Below are 21,141 nucleotides of genomic sequence, written 5' to 3' on the forward strand. Positions count from 1 at the left end.
ACAACAAGTCTAGTACCAGTCAAACTTAATGAGAACGCCAACAAATGGCTAGATAGCTCAGTTGGTAGAGCACCAGCACTTTAAAATGGAGGTTGTTGGTTTAAATTCGGCTCTATTAATTTTTGTCTCTGTTACAACACCAAATACAATTTATTTTTATTCAGGAATTATACTTATGGTCTTTGGTTGTCATCATGTATTTGGAGTATCAATATTAATAATTATCCCACGGAAGTATTACATCTTAGACTCGGTGAATACAATGTTCATCAAGAGTTGGTGTTATAGGTAAAATGTTATTATTGTTTTTGCAGTCCGCAGGAATGCTTGTGTTTACTGATGCACTGGTCTATAGCACGCCAGTTATCGACTACCCGTGTAAGTACTCAACCAAATTGTTATAAAAAAACCAAAGAATTATTATTTACACAACTCATGTTATTTGTACATAAACTCAACAGTAGCCATTTTGTAACAAAACAACAAGACTAAACAATAACAACCAAGAGAGGGCGCTATATAACTTATTGCAAGTCACTACAAACTGCATCAACTCGTTGCTACTACCTGTGCATGGTCAAGATTGAACGCATCATCTGCAATAAATGTAACCACCAAACTGCAGGGGAATCACAAATGCTTGTCATTGTTTGGTTTTCCCCCTTTGGTGGTTTTAATCAAAATTGGATCCAACTTCATTGCTTGGAAAAGAAAAGAGGATTCTTGTACTTTAACCAAAGCATTCTTACCAGTTTCCAAACGGTAGATGGTGATAGCTTTTCCAAGAGGCTGTTTGCTAATTTTAAGTCATAAATGTATATATTTTTTTTTATTTTATCTCAACAAATGATAAACTTGGCAATGTAAGCGATAAATCCAATTGTCTTTAATTATTAGAGCATTTAGAATTAGTTGTTGCAAACTGCTTACAAACCAAATAACCGATAGTATTTGCAAAAAAAAATGGTTTATTGCCTGATGTTTCAATTCCAGCAGGGCCATTCTCATAATCTGAATGAGGCTTAGCCTTTGAGAAAGATTCTGCTAGGGTCCAAACATAACGCCCCTTTGTTATCAACCTTTTGTTGTTTTTATTCAGATTATTCAAATAGACCAATAATAATAATAATAAAATGAGAAGAATGCTGTGATGCATCCAATAACTATCAATATCGGACTGCATTATAAATTGTGGAGGAACGTGTGGCAACACATGATGACGCATGTTCCACCAATCAATGACCTTTGTGGTATTATAAATGTTGATATTTACAGGCAACATTTGAAGCAACCAGCTGCAGTGCACTAAAAGGAATTTGTTTGGAGCACTGTTTCCAAAGTGAATCATTGGGTGTCGTGGTTTTGTGAAATTTAAAAAAGAGAATGATTATTGCGTTGTTGGATTGACTTGGTTGCCTGTCAATCAATCCCTTGACCTGGGCCAATTTTCATAGAGCTGTTACAGCAGAAGATTCTGCTTGGCGAAACCCCTTGCTTAGCAAGAAATGAGTGGAGTACCAGTCACACCAAGGGTAAATATACAGTATTTTTGGTTGGTAATCTATTTTTGCTAAGCAAGAGTTTTCTGTGCTCAGCGAGTTTCTGTGCTTTACGGGCTTGATGAAATTTGGCCCTGTGCAAAATTTCATAGAGCTGCTTAAGCACATAGTAAGCTATAGCAAGCACAAGTACATATGCTTTAAGCAAAATAAGGTTACCAGTCAAACAGCCATGTCACTGTACAATCTGTGACTGGTATCCTGGTTTAACTGAGCAGAACATTGGTTCAACAAACAAGTACAATTTTCTGCTTTAAAAGCAGCACTATGAAATTTGATCTTGGCCACACTAACCCTGTTTTTTACATGTGTTTATTAGTACTCTGGTATCCTTTAGACACGTTGCTGTTTCCGTTTATCGTTGTTGCTAATTGACTGTTTTCTGTTTGTCCATTTGTCTTACTGTCTTAGTTTACTAACTTTCTCGATCTCAATTTCCTAGCTTCTCTTATATGTGTACATGCATGTGTGTAGTGAGCTTATCGTGAGTGCATAGACAATAGTTCTTTATAATTATAGAGACATGTCACATTAGCAACTGGATGTCCCAATAGATAAGTAGCAAAAGACACCATCTTTACGGGCAAATTGCATTTTGGCTTGCAGGCGCGTCAAGGGCTCGGTTTATTAATGCAACCACGCTGTTTACTAACCAATCAGGCAACGAGTTTTGTGAAATGTGCGCGTGCTGCACGCTGTTCCCTCCCAAAATGCAAGGCTGTGTGTTCCAAATTGCCCGTAAAGACGGCCGATTTACGTCATATGGGAACTATCTATAGGGGACTTGTAAAGAGAGAGGGATTCTTGTTTAAGGTCTGTAACAGGATATTTTAAGTAAACAAATAAGGAAAGAAGAATAATACAAGTACATGTAGATATTCTCAGAGATACACAAAGAAAATATTATAGGTTATCACACAAGCGCGAGTGGAATACGGAAAAATATAGCGCTTCTGCGTCCCATATCCAACTCGGCCTTCGGCCTCGTTGGATATGGGACGCAGACGCGCTATATTCTTATGTATTCCACGAGCGCGTGTGTTATAACCTAAATTATCTTCCAGTCTCACGTGCAACGCTCAAAGTTTTAAATTTCAGAATGTTATTACGCGACAAACAGCATGCACGCACACAAAGTTAGAATGTAATTTTTGCACTGTCGGTATACAGAGCGTGACGCATTTACACTCACAATACGCACTGCGCAATAAAAACAGAGGAAGTAGTATATAAAACAGAGGAAGTAGTATACATGTATATATATGTTTTTATTCCCCTAGTAGTTCGAGCATCTGATTGGTGGATTAGCGCGTACTGGAAGATAATACACTTTATCGCATAAACGGTGAAATACATTATGTAGCGCAGAGATCCCAAGTCATGTGAGCCATGATGACTTATTTTTGGCCCATCCCATCTCCCTCTGCCACCTGGTAGTTGTTCATTGCTGTTAGTTAGACTAACCTTTGTGACAACCCAGTAGTTAGATGTCGGCCATAAAACCTAGCTCTTTCTTTCTCAAGCCGTATGTCGGACCTTTATTGCAAATTGCTTATGTCATCTAAGTGAATCTTTGACCAGTCAGGCTTGAGTTCAGCTCAGGCAAAACCGTTTATGTAGCACAAAGGCAGGCGACAATTTGAAGCCTTAACCCACCCTCCTCATATCATCACCTTTCTTCACCTGAGCCAATTATATAGGGTCAGGATTTCACCACCACTTCACTCTATCAGCAAATGTGTTAGTCCAAGCTTCACCCTTTGAATTATTTCCATAGGCGAAGCTTCACTTTTTCAGTTTTTCAGAAGTACATGTACGTTCACGATCGCTAGCCTGAACATCTGACGTCTTTCCTTGCTGATAAGGACAGGGGACCAGTCTAGTTCGCCTCGTTGCTAACTTTCACCAACATTGGCGGCGCACACCTCGTTCCACTCAAATGAGATCGGTAGCAAACGTTTGCGCAAGTGGAACGCACCACAGGATACAGTTTGCAGGGTCGTGCGGCGCGCGATGTTAAAATGTGTGTATTTGTGTGGGCAAACTTTGTTTCAAAAATTGTGCGCACATAAATTTCAAGTTGGCTTGCGCGAATTTCAAAACAGGCCATCTTCAAGCATTGCATCACGACTACCAGTTGTTTGAAACGCCACCACTTTGACATACTTTCGGCGCGACCGATGTCGTGGATTCGATGTCACATCAAACACAAAAAAGGCTCGTCAACGCTTCACCCTTTTCATCAACTTTATAGGTAACGCTTCACACAATTATTAAAAAAGAACGTTACGGCTTCACTATAGACCTTTCTTTTGCAACGTCACAGCCCGAGTTTTTGCCAACCCAGATTGGAAAACTATGGAAAGCCGTAAGTGCAAATCAAGAAAAGATCGCTATTTTTGGTAACAATGTAACCAAATTTGTTGATTTTGTTTAAAATAAAACAACTAACTATAAGAGATATTTTGTTTAATTGAAAGTTAGCAGAAATGGTTGAATTTTGTTAAAACATCTGTTAATACGATTGAATGCTTTACTAACATTCGGCCAACCATGCCAACCAAGGCGGTTTGTTTATCAACAAAAGAAAGGTCTATAACAACAAATTATTGACCTCGGGCTTCGGCATCGAAACGGCGTCAATATTTTGCGACCTCTGAGGAGGGTGGGTCCACGCTTCGAATTGACGCCTGCATTAAGCCTGGTGGGCATAAGGCTAAACACTGCTGTGTTGTTGTATGTGTTGTCTGGAGGCTGAGCAATTAAAGCAGCTGCCCCAACCCTTAGTGCAAGCTGCCAAGGAATCCATGCAGGCCTAGTCAAATCTTTTTGGGCAAGCTACATGATCTGATACCATACTCTGCAGAACTATTTAAATGATGAGTGTCTTTTTGGTAATAACCATTTGAGGGGTGTTCCAAAAGTTGATCATTTATTTTATTTTATGTTATCCTTGTCATCTGAGACACTTGTAATAATTCTTTTAACTAATTCCTTTTATGACATTAAGGGTCTGGTGTTCATTTTGGTGGTGGAATACAACCCGTTCATGGTGCTGCGATGCCAGAAGCTGATGATGTTGCTTTTGATGAAGCAGCCATTGCAAAGGGACCAGCTGGGGATGGTGGGAATCTGCCCAAACCTCGTGTCCGAACTGAATTCCCTGACACCTGGTTATGGAGTGATTATGTAGCTGGGTATGTATGGCAGGGTCTGGATGATAGTGTCTTGTTTGATCTTGAGTCGGCCATCTTTTGTCATCCATGACTTTGTAAACTTCTTCTTCTTGGTCAGTTGGAGTTGAATTATGTTGCTGTATATAAATTTTTCAAGTCGGGACACAATCACCATAAAAATCAAGTAATTTGGAAAATTAAAGACACAACATTTTCAATTCAAAACATTTGTTTGTACAACTTTGATGCTTCTACGTCAAAAGTATTGCTGAATCGCTGCCACTGTGACACTACCTAGACCAAACAGCGACCTTGTAGTTTTCTACTTCGAAATGGTTGCTGACTATGCTGCAATCTCACCATGATGCTACCACACGGCTTGTACGATAATGACGTTTTCACTACGACTTTGCCCCGCTTATTGTTGTTATTTTTAACATGTTCAAACTTATACACTTAGGTAGAGAATGCAGCTTCCCGACCTAGTATATCTCGCCCTGACCAAACCACGCCTATCAATCCTCAGACCATGCCACTCATGAGGTCATCAGCTGTAGGTCATTGGCCGTTTTACATCATGGTGACATCCGTGCACGCTCAGCGAACAGGGGTTGCTCAGCGGCTACAAATTTATTATTTTGTTTTAATCCTTTCATTGTTTATCACGTTGAGTGGCTTGATGAAGCTGGTTCAATCCAATACCAACCATCCCCCGGTCATCAGAGAGTTGTTGTTGGTAGGTGCGCATAAGTGCTCTGTTGGTAGGTGCGCATAAGTGCTCTACCCCTACGATAGAGTTCTGTAGGTTGGGTCTTCTTGTCCAGGAGTATTTAGAGAGGAGTGTCATGCCTAGTTGCGTGTCCGATTAACAACCATCCCCCGGTCATCAGAGAGTTGCTGTTGGTAGGTGCGCATAAGTGCTCTACCCCTACGATAGAGTTCTGTAGGTTGGGTCTTCTTGTCAAGGAGTAATGAGAGAGGAGTGTCATGCCTAGTTGTGTGTCCGATTAACAACCATCCCCCGGTCATCAGAGAGTTGCTGTTGGTAGGTGCGCATAAGTGCTCTACCCCTACGATAGAGTTCTTTAGGTTGGGTCTTCTTGTCAAGGAGTATTGAGAGAGGAGTGTGCCTAGTTGCTTGTCCGATCAATTGAAGTTGTTGTTTAGTGTTGTTGATGGAGAGGTGGTTTTGCTTCAATGAAAGTTCAGAATTGGTGTCGGCATGGCGAGGTTTATTCTTAAGAAATGTATTATTGGCAACCAGTGAAATCATGGAGAATATGTGTTATAATAACAATAAATCATAATGACAATTTGTATAGCACCCATCCATGGAACATGCTTTTTGGAGCTGAACAATTAAAAAAATAAACCTATTAAAATCCATACAGTTAAATCCTTAGAGAAAATACAGTTTAAATGTAATAACAGGCAGTACCTGGATACAAAAGTAAATAAGTAAAAACAGTTTTTAGATTCAGTGTCTGTCCTTGGGACTAGTCTAGCTATTGTGTAAAATGCTGCAATCTATTAGTGTCTGTCAATCCAAAACTCTACCTGTTCTGCACATAACCAAAAAAGGAATAATAATTTCTGAAGTAGAGTTTGTATAAAAATATTGTCCATTAGAGGACATTTTATGAAGGACAAATGTCGTTCTGTCTGTCTGTCTGTCTGTCTGCCATTGTCTGCCATTGTCTGTCTGTCTGTCTGTCTGTCTGTCTACCATTGTCTGTCTGCCATTGTCTGTCTGCCATTGGCTGTCTGTCTGTCTGTCTGTCTGTCTGTCTGCCATTGTCTGTCTGTCTGTCCTGCCAGGCTTTTGTGTAAACTTGTGGCCACTGTGTTTTTTTGTTTTTCTTCTTTTTCTTATTGTTTTTTTTTCCCTTATTAGTAATTTATAAGCTCTTTTGGGGCTTGTTTTGTCTGTTTGTTTAGGACTCTTGTTTACATGTATGTTACAGCAGTTTGTCTAAAGGAGATGTAAGATCAAAGCTCACTATGAGCCTTGTAGGACATGTGGAGAATACTCTTCTTTTTGTTTAGGGTTGGGACGTGGGGATGCTGCTGCTCCCGGTTTACCTGTTGAAGCTAAATTAAAGGTCGGGTCAGCGCTTGAAACATCATCTGCCCCAATTCCTGCCCCAACACCACCTCGGGTACGCTCAGAGTTTCCTGAAACATGGTTATGGAGTGAAAATGTAGCTGGGTATGTCACTTGTTCAAATCATGAAATTATTGTGGATCTGTTAATTTAGTTGTAAAATTATCGCTTTGTTTTCAAACACAGTTCACTTTTGATGAATGTCTCTTTGTATTAATAAATTCTTTAAAAAGTTACATTTATGCTTGTAACTAGAAATACAATCAATGGAAAGAGTTTTGTGTCTTTTAATAGTTTATTTTAAACATAAAAACTGACCTATAAAAAGAAGTTATCACAAATGAGTTGTGGCCTGAAAATATACAGTGTTTTATCAAGCTCTTTTTTGTGTGAATCGGCTTTGTCTAATCAATCAATCAATCAATCGATCAGTTTATTTCCACAGTATCAAAATCACAATCAAAATCAAATCTAAGGCTATGCAAATCTAAAATTAAGAAATAGATAGTGTAAATAAGATTCAACGGTTTTTCCAAGACAGTACAGCACTGTTACAGACATCGATCTGCAACTCCTGACTGGCAAGTTTGTCCTTTGGCAGCCAACACTGGTCATCCTTAAAAGAGCAGCCAGCAAAAGACAGCTTTTTGCTGGGCCGAGGAACTCGGATGAGTTTGTAACATATTTTATACAATAATGGAGTCTTGCGAGCGCAGGTATCCCCCCTAAACGTGCTCATGGCGCTTGCTCATTATAAACAAACAAAAAAAAGCAGGTGACTCAACATGAGTAAGAGTGAGGAGGTAAACACATTCAAACCAGGGACCTATAAACAAAAGAGGACAATAGGGTCCCTGGTTCAGGAAAGGTGCACAGTTGGAAAACGTGTACACAGTTGCAACAAAAGAGGGACAACAGGAGGTCCACGGTTTGTGATGTATACAAACTTGTGTGAGTGAGTGGAGATTGGTCATTACAGGTCAGATTTTCATCTGAAGACCAGCGGAGCATACTGGTTGAAATGTTGTGGAGTTACACCACCTGTTCTTTCCAGGATCACCACAGTTTGTTAGAAAGTTACGTGATTACTACAAACTTCAATTTTAATATTATATCCTTTTCTTACCACCATGTTCCAAGTCCCAGTTATTCAGCCCATATTAGAACGGGTGAGCTATTTATTATTATTAAAAATAATATTGAGCATTTCTACTGCGCCATGTCTGTCAAGGATGCATGCTCATACTCCTGGCGCAAAAACAATAACTCGTCTACGCAAAGACAACCAAAGGCCGAATGCTCGGATTTCCAAAATAGATAGGTTTTGAGATGTGTTTTAATTTGGGAGCAAGTATCTGCTTAGGAAGTAACAATGAATGTACACTTGAGGGTACAACCATTTGTTGGAGTGTTGGCTCCGATTCTCTTGAAGTCGCAACAGAATATACTGTTCAAAACGCCCAGACCACACCGGCTCTTTTCAGAGCCAACACTCACACAAAAGAGATTTACGCATGGTTGTACTTGCAAGTTGACTATTTATGTATAGCTATTTATCCACACCACGCAAAGCTACAAACAAATATCTGCTTGTCTGAGTTGTATTAATTTACAAAATGATTGCATTTTGATTGCAGAGCAAATGGACGTGTGAGTGTATCGTCCACTGTGCCAGATACCATTACATCATGGGTAGCCAGTGCATTTGCCATGTCAACACAGACGGGTATTGGTGTTGCTGAATCAGCCGCAAAGGTAATACTTTAAAGGGAGGTACACCTTTGGTAATTGTCAAAGACCAGGACGTCTTGTCACTTTATTTGGTGTATTCCATCATAACCATAAAATAACAAGCCTGTGAAAATTTGGGCTCAATCGGTCATTGAAGTTGCGAGAAAATGATGAAAAAAAAACACCCTTGTTGGACGAATTTGTGTGCATTGCAGATAGGAATATTAAAAAGACTTCTGGCTAGAAGTCTTATTATTTGAGTGAGAAATTACCTCTTTCTCAAAAACTACGTTACATGTACTTCAGAGGGAGTCGATTCCCACAATGGTTTATACTATCAACAGCTCTCTAATGCTCATTACCAAGTCAGTTTTTAAGTTAATATTAGTTATGAGTAATTACCAAACATGCACCTTCTCTTTAAATAACACTGGACTATGGACTAGGGGAAATTCGACAAGGGAAAATGTTGTGAAGTGCGACTTAAACCCACTTCCTTCAAACAGCATGAACTCGTGGATCAGTAGACATATAACAAATTGAAGCCACTTCCTTCAAACAGCATGAATTCATGGATCAGTAGACATATAACAAATTGAAGCCACTTCCTTCAAACAGCATGAATTCATGGATCAGTAGACATATAACAAATTGAACCCACTTCCTTCAAACAGCATGAATTCATGGATCAGTAGACATATAACAAATTGAAGCCACTTCCTTCAAACAGCATGAATTCATGGATCAGTAGACATATAACAAATTGAAGCCACTTCCTTCAAACAGCATGAATTCATGGATCAGTAGACATATAACAAATTGAACCCACTTCCTTGAAACAGCATGAATTCATGGATCAGTAGACATAACAAATTGAGTTGGAGCCCCATGTGACACATATGTCACAAATTAAAAAATCTGAAAAAATATATTTAAAAACGTGACAAAATAAGTGTAACACCCATAACATCCATGTAACATAAATAGTGCCCTCTGTCGTCATACATGTACCTCTTACATTTTTCAGCCTTTACACCATCTCCTCATTATAGCACTCACCATGTTATTATTATTAAGGCACCTCGGGCTCTACAGAGCTTAGCAAATTTCTCCAAAAGGGACTTTTCTGTTAAAAGTGAAATACAACCCCAGAAGAAAACTGGTAGCAAATTTAACATCTGTTAAATATTTACTCTATAACCTTGGTCCTTTTGGTTGTTTGCAACAGCTAATTCTATTTTCTTAAATATTTATTTTTTTAACTTAATTATCTAATGGAAACTTTATATGCATAATCAACTGTTCAGATTAATGCAGTTGTATCCAGGCCGTTTCAATTTTGTTTATTCTGATTTTCTACTCTTATCAGGTGAAGGTTTTCCAGCCCTTCTTCGTGTCATTGACCCTACCGTACTCGGTCATTCGTGGTGAAAAACTTGTAATAAAAGCTACAATCTTCAACTATATGAGTTCTTCTGTACAGGTAAATATTATACATTAAATACACCTCAATAATAGGATGATGTCAGTTGGTGTGAGTTGATGACTTTACACCAAAGGGTAATCCGAAAAGTTCTGAAAATACACTGCCGCGCAGAGGCGCAGACCATGTTTCTATTGGTACTGACCCAAATGGTTATAATGCTTGACATAATTTTGGTAGTTTCCGTTGAATCACTGATACTTCATGGAGGCAACAAAGGCGATTGCCTCCATGCCCACTGGTCATTGCCTTGGTGCCCTTGAAATGCTCCAGTAGAAACTGATACTTCACTGAGGCAACAAAGGCGATTGCCTCCATGCTCCCTGGTCATTGCCTTGGTGCCCTTGAAATGCTCCAGTAGAAACTGATACTTCACTGAGGCAACAAAGGCGATTGCCTCCATGCTCCCTGGTCATTGCCTTGGTGCCCTTGAAATGCTCCAGTAGGAAATTAACAATTTCCTCATAGAGTGCCCTTTACCAACTGAAAATGCCTTGGTGCCCTTGCCCTTTCAAAATCGAAACATACAGACCTGATCACCAATATTTGGGAATGTAATTTTCTGATATGGTTTCTCTTTTAAGGCAACGGTAACTTTGGCGGGATCTGTGGAATTCCAAAGCCTTTCCTACAATGACAATAGGTCGGAAAAGAAATCCAACGAGGATCAGGTATGTATGTCAGTTGTATTACATTTTGGTCTTGTATCGGGTATAGACCTTTATCATACTGTCACCATCTTCGTCATGTCCCCTGTACCCAACAACAGTAATGGATGCTTATATTCATTGTACAAAAAAAACAGACTAAGTTTCCTTCCAGCCTCAGTATGGTAACATTGAGTTGAATGGAAGAAAATCAAGATGGCGAAACTATGATAAAGGTCTATTGTCATTCCTCCCAGATAGCTTTGTTTTTAAAGTCACCTGGAAGTGGTATTTTTTCAAAATAAAGCTTTTGTCCCTAATATATGTGTTTTGATGAGTGGAATGTGAATAAACAGTTAACTAAGGTTTTAAAAAATCAGTTCTTATGTTATTTACAAATTTAAGAGTAGACCCCGCTGTTCGTGACGTCAATCGAGGCAGACTTTGCCTGTAATGCGTAGAGTAAACACAATTGCAAAGTACATGTACGGACCAAGTCGTGAGTTTGTACGTTTCAAAAAAAAAATGCCGACCAGGTGTATTGCTGCTGAATGCAGAAAAACACTTTTTGAAATATACCAACTCACGACTTGGACTGACATGTACTTTGCACGTGTGTTTACTATACGCATTGCAGGCAAAGTCTGTTCGATTGACGTCACAAAAGGGGTAGGCGGAGTCAGGCCCCCAAACAACTTTATATATTTTTTAAACATATCGTGACAAACAATTACTAAAAAAATTGTTTTTATTGTTCGTAAGCATATACTCTTATGTTTGAAAGAAAAAAAAATCTATTTCCAGGTGACTTTAAGAGTGCACTCAACCTTGATAGAGCGAAAACATACCGTAACCATGGTAACATAATTGAAAAATAGAGTCTGTGGTTCTGTTTCCAGGATTACTCTTATTTTTCAAACCTCAATCCTGTCATTCTAATTAACAAAGTGCTATGAGACAACTTTAATAAAGCACCGGTTAAATACCATGCCGAAGGTGACCAAAACGATCTGTGAATATAGAAGCTTGCAGGGCACCGCAGGTCCTTCAACCTGTGAATATCAACTGAAGCATGCAGGGCTCTGCGTGTCCGTCACCTGGAGCCCCAACTCTTCACTTGGAGCCCATATGAGGTGCAGCCTTATCGAGGGTCAAGTTGTCTCTCCATCGTGGACATGCTGAGGAGCTGAGTCCGGGCCATCTGTACCCAAACTGGGAAGGCTTGAGTAGCCATAGTTGATTGATTGATTTACTTTCTTTCTACTTTTTTACCCCAAAACCCACTTTATTTATTCACAAAGTATACAGAATTCACACAAAAAACATAGAAGACCAAAAAATTACATAAAACAGACAAGAAATATCTGTTCAAAAAACAGGTTGATTGATTGATTGATTGATTGATTGATTGATTGATTGATTGATTGATTGATTGATTGAGTGATTGACTAATTGACTAATTGATTGACTGATTGATTGAATGATTGATTGATTGATTGATTGATTGATTGATTGACTGATTGATTGATTGATTGATTGATTGATTGACTAATTGATTGATTGATTGAATCAAATTAAGTGTGTACAATGTATTATAACTTTGTCTGTCTTAGGTGAAGTCAGTGAAGGTACTAGCTGGTGAGGGAGTTACCCTGTACTTCCCCATACTACCCCAGAAGCTAGGACTAATTGATATATCTATTACTGCTACTTCTAATGTTGCTGGTGATGCTGTTGTACGTCAACTACTTGTTGAGGTAGGTGATTACTGTATTATATTACAACTTGTAGTTGATGGCTTTTTCTCTTAAATTTGTGTAATTCTCTTTTCCTTTTAGCTGCTTTTAATTGTTTTAGCACTCAGCACTTATGCGGTCACTTTTGCTAAAAACTAACTAGCTGGTAGCTAATCATTATACTACTTCGATGGCCAAGCTGTTCTAGCAAACATCGACATGTAATCCTGACCATGTACCTGTGCGTATGTCAGTGAATTTTTGCACATTTGTCTGAGATTTGGGTACATATTGCTACCATTTCTTTATTTTTTCTTCTCCTTTGGTTGCACATGAAGTGATTGTATGTTTGTATCTCTGTCTCTATGATTGTATCTCTGTCAATACTGCTTAATAGCCAGAGTAAGTGATTGGATGTTTGACTCTCTGTCAATACTGCTTTATAGCCAGAGTAAGTGATTGGATGTTTGACTCTCTGTCAATACTGCTTTATAGCCAGAGTAAGTGATTGGATGTTTGACTCTCTGTCAATACTGCTTTATAGCTAGAGTAAGTGATTGGATGTTTGACTCTCTGTCAATACTGCTTTATAGCTAGAGTAAATGATTGGATGTTTGACTCTCTGTCAATACTGCTTTATAGCCCGAGTAAGTGATTGGATGTTTGACTCTCTGTCAATACTGCTTTATAGCCAGAGTAAGTGATTGGATGTTTGACTCTCTGTCAATACTGCTTTATAGCCAGAGTAAGTGATTGGATGTTTGACTCTCTGTCAATACTGCTTTATAGCTAGAGTAAGTGATTGGATGTTTGACTCTCTGTCAATACTGTTTTATAGCCAGAGTAAGTAATTGGATGTTTGACTCTCTGTCAATACTGCTTTATAGCCAGAGTAAGTGATTGGATGTTTGACTCTCTGTCAATACTGCTTTATAGCTAGAGTAAGTGATTGGATGTTTGACTCTCTGTCAATACTGCTTAATAGCCAGAGTAAGTGATTGGATGTTTGACTCTCTGTCAATACTGCTTTATAGCTAGAGTAAGTGATTGGATGTTTGACTCTCTGTCAATACTGCTTTATAGCCAGAGTAAGTGATTGGATGTTTGACTCTCTGTCAATACTGCTTTATAGCCAGAGTAAGTGATTGGATGTTTGACTCTCTGTCAATACTGCTTTATAGCCAGAGTAAGTGATTGGATGTTTGACTCTCTGTCAATACTGCTTTATAGCTAGAGTAAGTGATTGGATGTTTGACTCTCTGTCAATACTGCTTTATAGCCAGAGTAAGTGATTGGATGTTTGACTCTCTGTCAATACTGCTTAATAGCCAGAGTAAGTGATTGGATGTTTGACTCTCTGTCAATACTGCTTTATAGCTAGAGTAAGTGATTGGATGTTTGACTCTCTGTCAATACTGCTTTATAGCCAGAGTAAGTGATTGGATGTTTGACTCTCTGTCAATACTGCTTTATAACCAGAGTAAGTGATTGGATGTTTGACTCTCTGTCAATACTGCTTTATAACCAGAGTAAGTGATTGGATGTTTGACTCTCTGTCAATACTGCTTTATAACCAGAGTAAGTGATTGGATGTTTGACTCTCTGTCAATACTGCTTTATAGCCAGAGTAAGTGATTGGATGTTTGACTCTCTGTCAATACTGCTTTATAGCCAGAGTAAGTGATTGGATGTTTGACTCTCTGTCAATACTGCTTTATAGCCAGAGTAAGTGATTGGATGTTTGACTCTCTGTCAATACTGCTTTATAGCCAGAGTAAGTGATTGGATGTTTGACTCTCTGTCAATACTGCTTTATAGCCAGAGTAAGTGATTGGATGTTTGATTCTCTGTCAATACTGCTTTATAGCCAGAGTAAGTGATTGGATGTTTGACTCTCTGTCAATACTGCTTTATAGCCAGAGTATGTGATTGGATGTTTGACTCTCTGTCAATACTGCTTTATAACCAGAGTAAGTGATATTATGTTTGACTGTCTGTCAATACTGCTTTATAGCCAGAGTAAGTGATTGGATGTTTGACTCTCTGTCAATACTGCTTTATAGCCAGAGTAAGTGATTGGATGTTTGACTCTCTGTCAATACTGCTTTATAGCCAGAGTATGTGATTGGATGTTTGACTCTCTGTCAATACTGCTTTATAACCAGAGTAAGTGATTGTATGTTTCACTGTCTGTCAATACTGCTTTATAGCCAGAGTAAGTGATTGGATGTTTGACTCTCTGTCAATACTGCTTTATAGCCAGAGTAAGTGATTGGATGTTTGACTCTCTGTCAATACTGCTTTATAGCCAGAGTAAGTGATTGGATGTTTGACTCTCTGTCAATACTGCTTTATAGCCAGAGTAAGTGATTGGATGTTTGACTCTCTGTCAATACTGCTTAATAGCCAGAGTAAGTGATTGGATGTTTGACTCTCTGTCAATACTGCTTTATAGCCAGAGTAAGTGATTGGATGTTTGACTCTCTGTCAATACTGCTTTATAGCCAGAGTAAGTGATTGGATGTTTGACTCTCTGTCAATACTGCTTTATAACCAGAGTATGTTACACCTGAAATTCATAAAGTGCCATTGATAATAATGCCATTGATTCTTTGTGTGTCTTGCAGCCTGAAGGTATACCAACATCATTCAACGAGCCTGTAGTGATTGACTTTGGTTCTGAGCAAGGGACAAAGACTAAGGACTTTATCTTTGGATATCCTAAGAATAAGTTGGTCGAGGGTTCTGTCCGAGCTCAGCTGACTGCTACAGGTATTTATGCAAAAACACATCCTGACGATGACTAGAGCAAGCTAGTCCAAACGTTGAGACCAATTTAAGAACTGACTCCGCGGTAGTGCAGTTAACTCTGATCCTTTAAGCTAAAGTAGTAGTCACAGCCAATTGTCTGTACCTTCCGCACAGGTAAAGCTAAAGTAGTAGTCACAGCCAATTGTCTGTACCTTCCGCACAGGTAGTACATGTAGTTAACAAGCAGGACAATTCTTTTTAGAACTCGGAAGGCTCCCGAACATCCGATAAATCTACTCTGCAGTAGTAGAATAAAGAAAGACAGTTCTCTAAGAACAAACTCTACCTGGCAAGTTTATACACACATGGTGTTACCGCAAACCAAATAATTATATAAGACTATATAAGGGAGTTTGCTGAGTTCCCTTGAAAGGAAGATCATCTTAACAAACAAACAGCGTATTATAGTCGGTACACATGATGCTATAGTATATGTTAGTTGAGTTGTGCGTTGGTTCTCAGCTGTGCCATGAGGGTTTTCCAGACCAACCGGTTTTCCTCCCTCAGGAAAAATCAAACACTTTCGATCTCTGGCTGATCTCCGTGGTCATAATGGGTTGATGTGGCTGGCTGCCAAAGGCGCCCTTGCATGCCTGCTTCTCGAACACGTTGCGGGTAGCCGCGTCCTTTGCAATTAAGCTCTTAGCTGCCATTAAGGATGATTAGCTTCCCAAATTATGAGTAATTATTATCTTCATTCAGGTGATATCATGGGTCCCACAATGGCCGGTCTAGACAAGCTACTAAGACTTCCAAGCGGATGTGGTGAACAGACCATGTTATCCTTCGCTCCTGATGTGTTTATCTACTCCTACCTGACAAGCACATCTCAAGACAATCCTACTATCATGAAGAAGGCGTTAGACTACATGAATAAAGGTAAGCTGACTCAACGCTAAAACGCCAATGCGAACTTAAGTGATGTCAGAGGGATGTAACTTATAACAATGCATTGTCTGGTAACAACTGGATTGTTGTCATCACTTGGCTATCTTAAAGGTAAAACGATGCTAACAGGGAAGTCGTACACAAGGATGGGCCAAATGAGTAACTACCTTTTGATTTTCTCTAACGACATCATGTGTATCTTTTTTAAAATTTTTTATTTGTATTTGTATTTCTTGTCCAAATCAACAGCGGACAAACCACCAATTATGGGAAAGGGAAATATATAACTAATAAATGAACCTTTAAATTTACAGATCAAAGACTAAATTCATAAATGTTTAAAGGCAGTGTACATGTTTGGTAATTTTCAAAGACCAGTGTTCTCACTTGGTGTATCCCATCATAAGCATAAAATAACAAGCCTGTGAAAAATTGGGCTCAATCGGTCATCCAAGTTGCGAAAAAATGATGAAAGAAAAAACACCCTTGGGGGATGAATTTGTGTGCTTTCAGATAGGAATAAAAGACTTTTAGCTAGAAGTCTTTTATTATTTTAGTGAGAAATTACCTCTTTCTCAAAAACTTCAGAGGGAGTTGTTTCCCACAATTTAAGTTTAATTTTGTTTTGAGTAATTACCAAACGTGTACCTTCTCTTTAAGAATTGAATTTATAAAAAAACAAAAATGCATACATCCATACAGGAATAAATACAGCACGATCAAACCAAAATGACAATGATGAAGCAAAAACAACTACAATTAATAAAAAGAAACATATAATAAATGAAAATAAATAATTAAGGACCAATTACTAACTCTTCCTATACAGGTTATCAGCACGAGTTAACTTACAAGCACTCTGACCATTCCTTCAGTGCGTTTGGTGACAGAGATCCATCCGGTAGTACTTGGCTGACAGCATTTGTCATCAAGTCATTCGTTCAAGCCAAGCCATTTATCTACATTGATTTCACCATGGTCAGAAAATCTTGTGGGTGGTTGATTTCTCAACAGACCAGAGACGGAAACTTTCTGGAGCCAGGGAAAGTCATCCATACGGACATGCAGGTATGGCTTATTGTGTTTCTAGTTGGTTCTAAAGAAGTTCTCAGCCAAGTTTTTTACCTTACGGCAGATATTTGCTGTGACATTGGTGCAAGGACATGAAGGAGGGAAAGGTTTTAGGGACAAAATATCCCTTTTATTAGAAATCAAAAGTAAGAAACAAATAAATAAACACTGGTTATGTGTTGTAATTTTGTTGATAATAACAAAAACTGTTTGCTTTGTTATAGGGAGGTGTTTCATCAGACTACACCATAACAGCTTATGTACTCATCACTCTAAAGGAAGTACAACTCAAGAAAGAAAAAGCAAGTTCCTCAGCTGAGGTAATCTAAGATAACATGTAGTATGAGTCATACAGCGGTTACAGGAACATTACAGAATTGTTTGTTACTAACAAATCAGTTGCTAAGCACTTAAAGGAACACGTTGCCTTGGATCGGTTGAGTTGGTCTTTGAAAAGCGTTCTGTAACCGTTTGTTATAAAATCGGTATGGTAAGAAAGATGTTGTAAAAGTAGAATACAATGATGTACACAAATATGCCTCGAAATTTCGTGGTTTTCGTTTTACCTCGACGACAAACTCGTTCGGCCATTTATGGGAGTCAAAAATTTGACTCCCATAAATGGCCGACCGTGTTAGTTCGCGACATAAAAGGAAAATCGTGCAATTTTGAGTGATACGTGTGTGGATCATTATATTCTACTTTTAAAACATCTTTCTAACCATATGCATTTCATAACAAACGGTTTCAAACGCTTTTCATAGACCAACTCGTCCGATCCGAGGCAACGTGTTCCTTTAATGTAATCCCCAATAAACTGACAAACTTGTAGAAAGTTTGAGATCGATGAACCATCTGGGTCATGAGAAAATAGTGAAAAACCGATTACAAATTTTGCATGACATTGATTGAAAATAAAAATGAATAAAACGCCAAAACGGGAGTTTAGTTTTATTTATTTAAAAAAAAAAAAAAACATTTTAGAAAGATATATTTCAAGGCAGTTTTTCTACTATCCGTGTAAGTTTTATGTCAATCTGTGATCTTAGACGATTATCTTCTTACCAATTCTGTGATGTTCCTTAAAGATAATTGCATTTTAAATTTTGGCACGTATAGAATTGAGACATCAATACACCTGTTTGTAAACTAAGACCATTGTTTAAAGATTCTGGACAGTAGACGCTATTGGTAATTGACAAAGACCAGTCTTCTCACTTGGTGTATCTCAACATATGCATAAAATAACAAACCTGTGAAAATTTGAGCTCAATTGGTTGTCGAAATTGTGATAATAATATAAGAAAAAATACCCTTGTCACAAGTTGTGTGCTTTCAGATGCTTGATTTTGAGACCTCAAAATCTAATTCTGAGGTCTCAAAATCAAATTCATGGAAAATTACCTCTTTCTCGACAAACTACATTACTCCAGAGGGAGCCTGTTCAACAGCTCCCCATTGCTCGTTACCAAGTAAGGTTTCATGCTAGTAATTATTTTGAGTAATTACCAATAGTGTCCACTGCCTTTAATATGAAATAATTATATGGCTCTGCAGAACTATCCTGAAGATGAGCGTAGTGTACAGCTCGAAATGTTTTAACCACAACAGAGCCAACACTCCTCCCAAACGAGTTTTTAAGCCACAAGTTTACTTGTTTTAGCTACTGTTTATCTGGCCCTGGTAATCGTACAATTCTGCACTTGCAGTGGTCTGTAAATCACATAATTATGTTGTCTGTAAGCGCAGGCCTCTAGGCTAAGCAATGCCATGAAATCAGACTCAAGACCAAAATGTGGATCTGATTTGTTGTGCTCAATTATTACGTGTCATGTGACTCAATTCATCCTTTAGTTCTTATAACCATCACTCAATTAATCTAAATCTGTATACAGGAAACCCTGTTTTGGAATAGTGTTAGTAATTCGGTTAGTCTTGCAACGACCTACTTGGAGGCTAGTTTCTCAACAGTCAGTGGGAATGTCTATGACCTTGCTCTTGTGAGCTATGCTCTGACGTTAGCTGAGAGTGAACAGGTGCAGAGGTTTCAAGAAGCTTTTGAGGCTCTGGCGATTGTTGAAGGTATGGACAACTATTAGTTTGAAATGACTTGGAATTTGTTGACCTTCCGTTCCAGGGTTGAAATGTCAAGTCATTTGTTTTCATTTATTAAGTTGTATCACAAGTAATCAAGCCACATACTGAGTGCACTTTAAGACACTGGACACCTTTGGTAATTGTCAAAGATCATTATTCTCAACATATACACAAAATAACTAACCTGTGAAAATTTGAACTCAATTGGTCGTCGAAGTTGCGAGATAATATGGGAGGAAAAATACTCTTGTTAAACAAATCTGTGCTTTCAGATGCTTGATTTCGGGACCTAAAATTTTAATTCCGAGGTCTCGAAATCAAATTCAAATATTTTAGTGGAAAATTGGTTACTTCAGAGGGAGCCATTTCTCACAATGTTTTATACCATCAGCCTCTCCCCATTACTCGTTACCAAGTAAGTTTTTATGCTAACAATTATTTTGAATAATTACCAATCAGTGTCCACTGCCTTTAATCCTTTCATGTACAACTCCTCATGTACATGTAACATTGATTTTAGTGATAAATTAATCATAATGGACATCAATTAAATGATTGTTTTATTGCAAGTGGCGACCCCCCCAAAAAAAAAAAAAAAAAGTTGGCTGCAGCCTGGATGTACATGCATGTGGAGTGTAGTGTTTCAGTGTTGTAAGCTGCTTCTTGAAGGGTTGGCTTGAGTACTGGAGTGCTAAAGTACATGACTGAATTGTTAAGAATATAATCACGTGGTGAAATCCTGATTGATATTTGCTTTGTATTCCCACAGACGGAGTGAAGCACTGGGCCAAGCCTGTTGAACAGGTAGAGAATGTTGATGCATGGTCTTGTTTCTACTACCCTCCACCCTCCTCTGACATTGAGATGACTGGCTATGGCTTATTGATGTATCTAGCACAGGATAAAGTAGCCGAGTCTTCGGCTGTGGCTCGCTGGCTGACATCCCAGAGGAATGAATATGGTGGTTATGGCTCTACACAGGTTTGTAATAATTCTCCTCAATTGTGCAGAATAACTCGCCTTGAGTCTGCAGAAAGTTCCCTGAAAATAAACCAATCTATTCATAAAAGACGTTGATGATTTGTTTTAATCATATCTCCCTGATTATTGAAATGTTGTCCCTATGATGTTGAAATTATTGTTTGAATATCTCACTAGGGTGTTGCAGCTGGGTGTTTAAGAGCAGTGAAATCAAGTTTTGGTGGAGAAGTCATCAGAGTGTGTGTTTGAATTCAGATTGTGACACTCCTTAAGAAAGATACTTTACTATAAATGCTTAGCTCTTCTCCCAGGTGGTATGGGTACCTGTGAGGGTAGAGGTTGACATTGTGTATGAAGAAGCCTTTGGAGTGCTTTGGTTACCCAGATTGTATACTCTCCAGGGAGCTGGGAATGTTTAGAAAAGAATGTTATTGATCCGATGACCGTAACGTAAAGCACATTGAGACGGTTATTGTGAAATGCGCTATATAAGAACTTGTTACTATTGTTACTGTTTGTGTACAAAATCTTCATGCAATATGCAAATTTTGACAGCTCTGTTTTAGGGACCTACCACTTTGTTTGAAAAGTGCATAATAAATACACATTAATATTGTAAGTTATAACTCAAAAACACAGGAAAAATATAGCGCGTCTGCGTCCCATATCCAACGAGGTCGAAGGCCAAGTTGGATATGGGACGCAGAGGGCGCTATATTTTTCCGGATTCCATGAGCGCGCGTGTTATAACGAATTTATCTTCCAGTCTCACGTGCATCGCGCAAGGTTTAAAATTTCAGAAGGTTATGCACAGCATGCTTGTTTAGAATGTAATGTTTGCACTGTTCGTTTCAGAA

General features: G+C 38.5%; 1 protein-coding gene across 2 annotated transcripts in view; it reads left to right on the plus strand.

Annotated features, from left to right (window-relative positions):
* The window catches only part of LOC117289192 (CD109 antigen-like), a 66,226-nt gene that overhangs the window by 35,061 nt on the left and 10,024 nt on the right, over positions 1–21,141 (plus strand). Inside the window, exons 17-28 of one of the 2 annotated variants that reach the window (XM_033770191.1) lie at positions 315–378; positions 4,570–4,756; positions 8,477–8,594; positions 9,940–10,053; positions 10,638–10,724; positions 12,314–12,457; positions 15,064–15,208; positions 15,950–16,126; positions 16,965–17,203; positions 17,431–17,526; positions 19,102–19,288; positions 20,073–20,284. In XM_033770191.1, the coding sequence (XP_033626082.1) occupies positions 315–378; positions 4,570–4,756; positions 8,477–8,594; positions 9,940–10,053; positions 10,638–10,724; positions 12,314–12,457; positions 15,064–15,208; positions 15,950–16,126; positions 16,965–17,203; positions 17,431–17,526; positions 19,102–19,288; positions 20,073–20,284 (1,770 nt within the window). Of the gene's footprint in view, positions 1–314; positions 379–4,569; positions 4,757–6,781; positions 6,945–8,476; positions 8,595–9,939; positions 10,054–10,637; positions 10,725–12,313; positions 12,458–15,063; positions 15,209–15,949; positions 16,127–16,964; positions 17,204–17,430; positions 17,527–19,101; positions 19,289–20,072; positions 20,285–21,141 lie in introns of both variants that reach the window. The other variant, XM_033770192.1, reaches the window with a different exon arrangement.

This window comes from Asterias rubens, chromosome 4 (assembly GCF_902459465.1).
Source record: "Asterias rubens chromosome 4, eAstRub1.3, whole genome shotgun sequence".
In the NCBI taxonomy this organism is placed as follows: Eukaryota; Metazoa; Echinodermata; class Asteroidea; order Forcipulatida; family Asteriidae; genus Asterias; species Asterias rubens.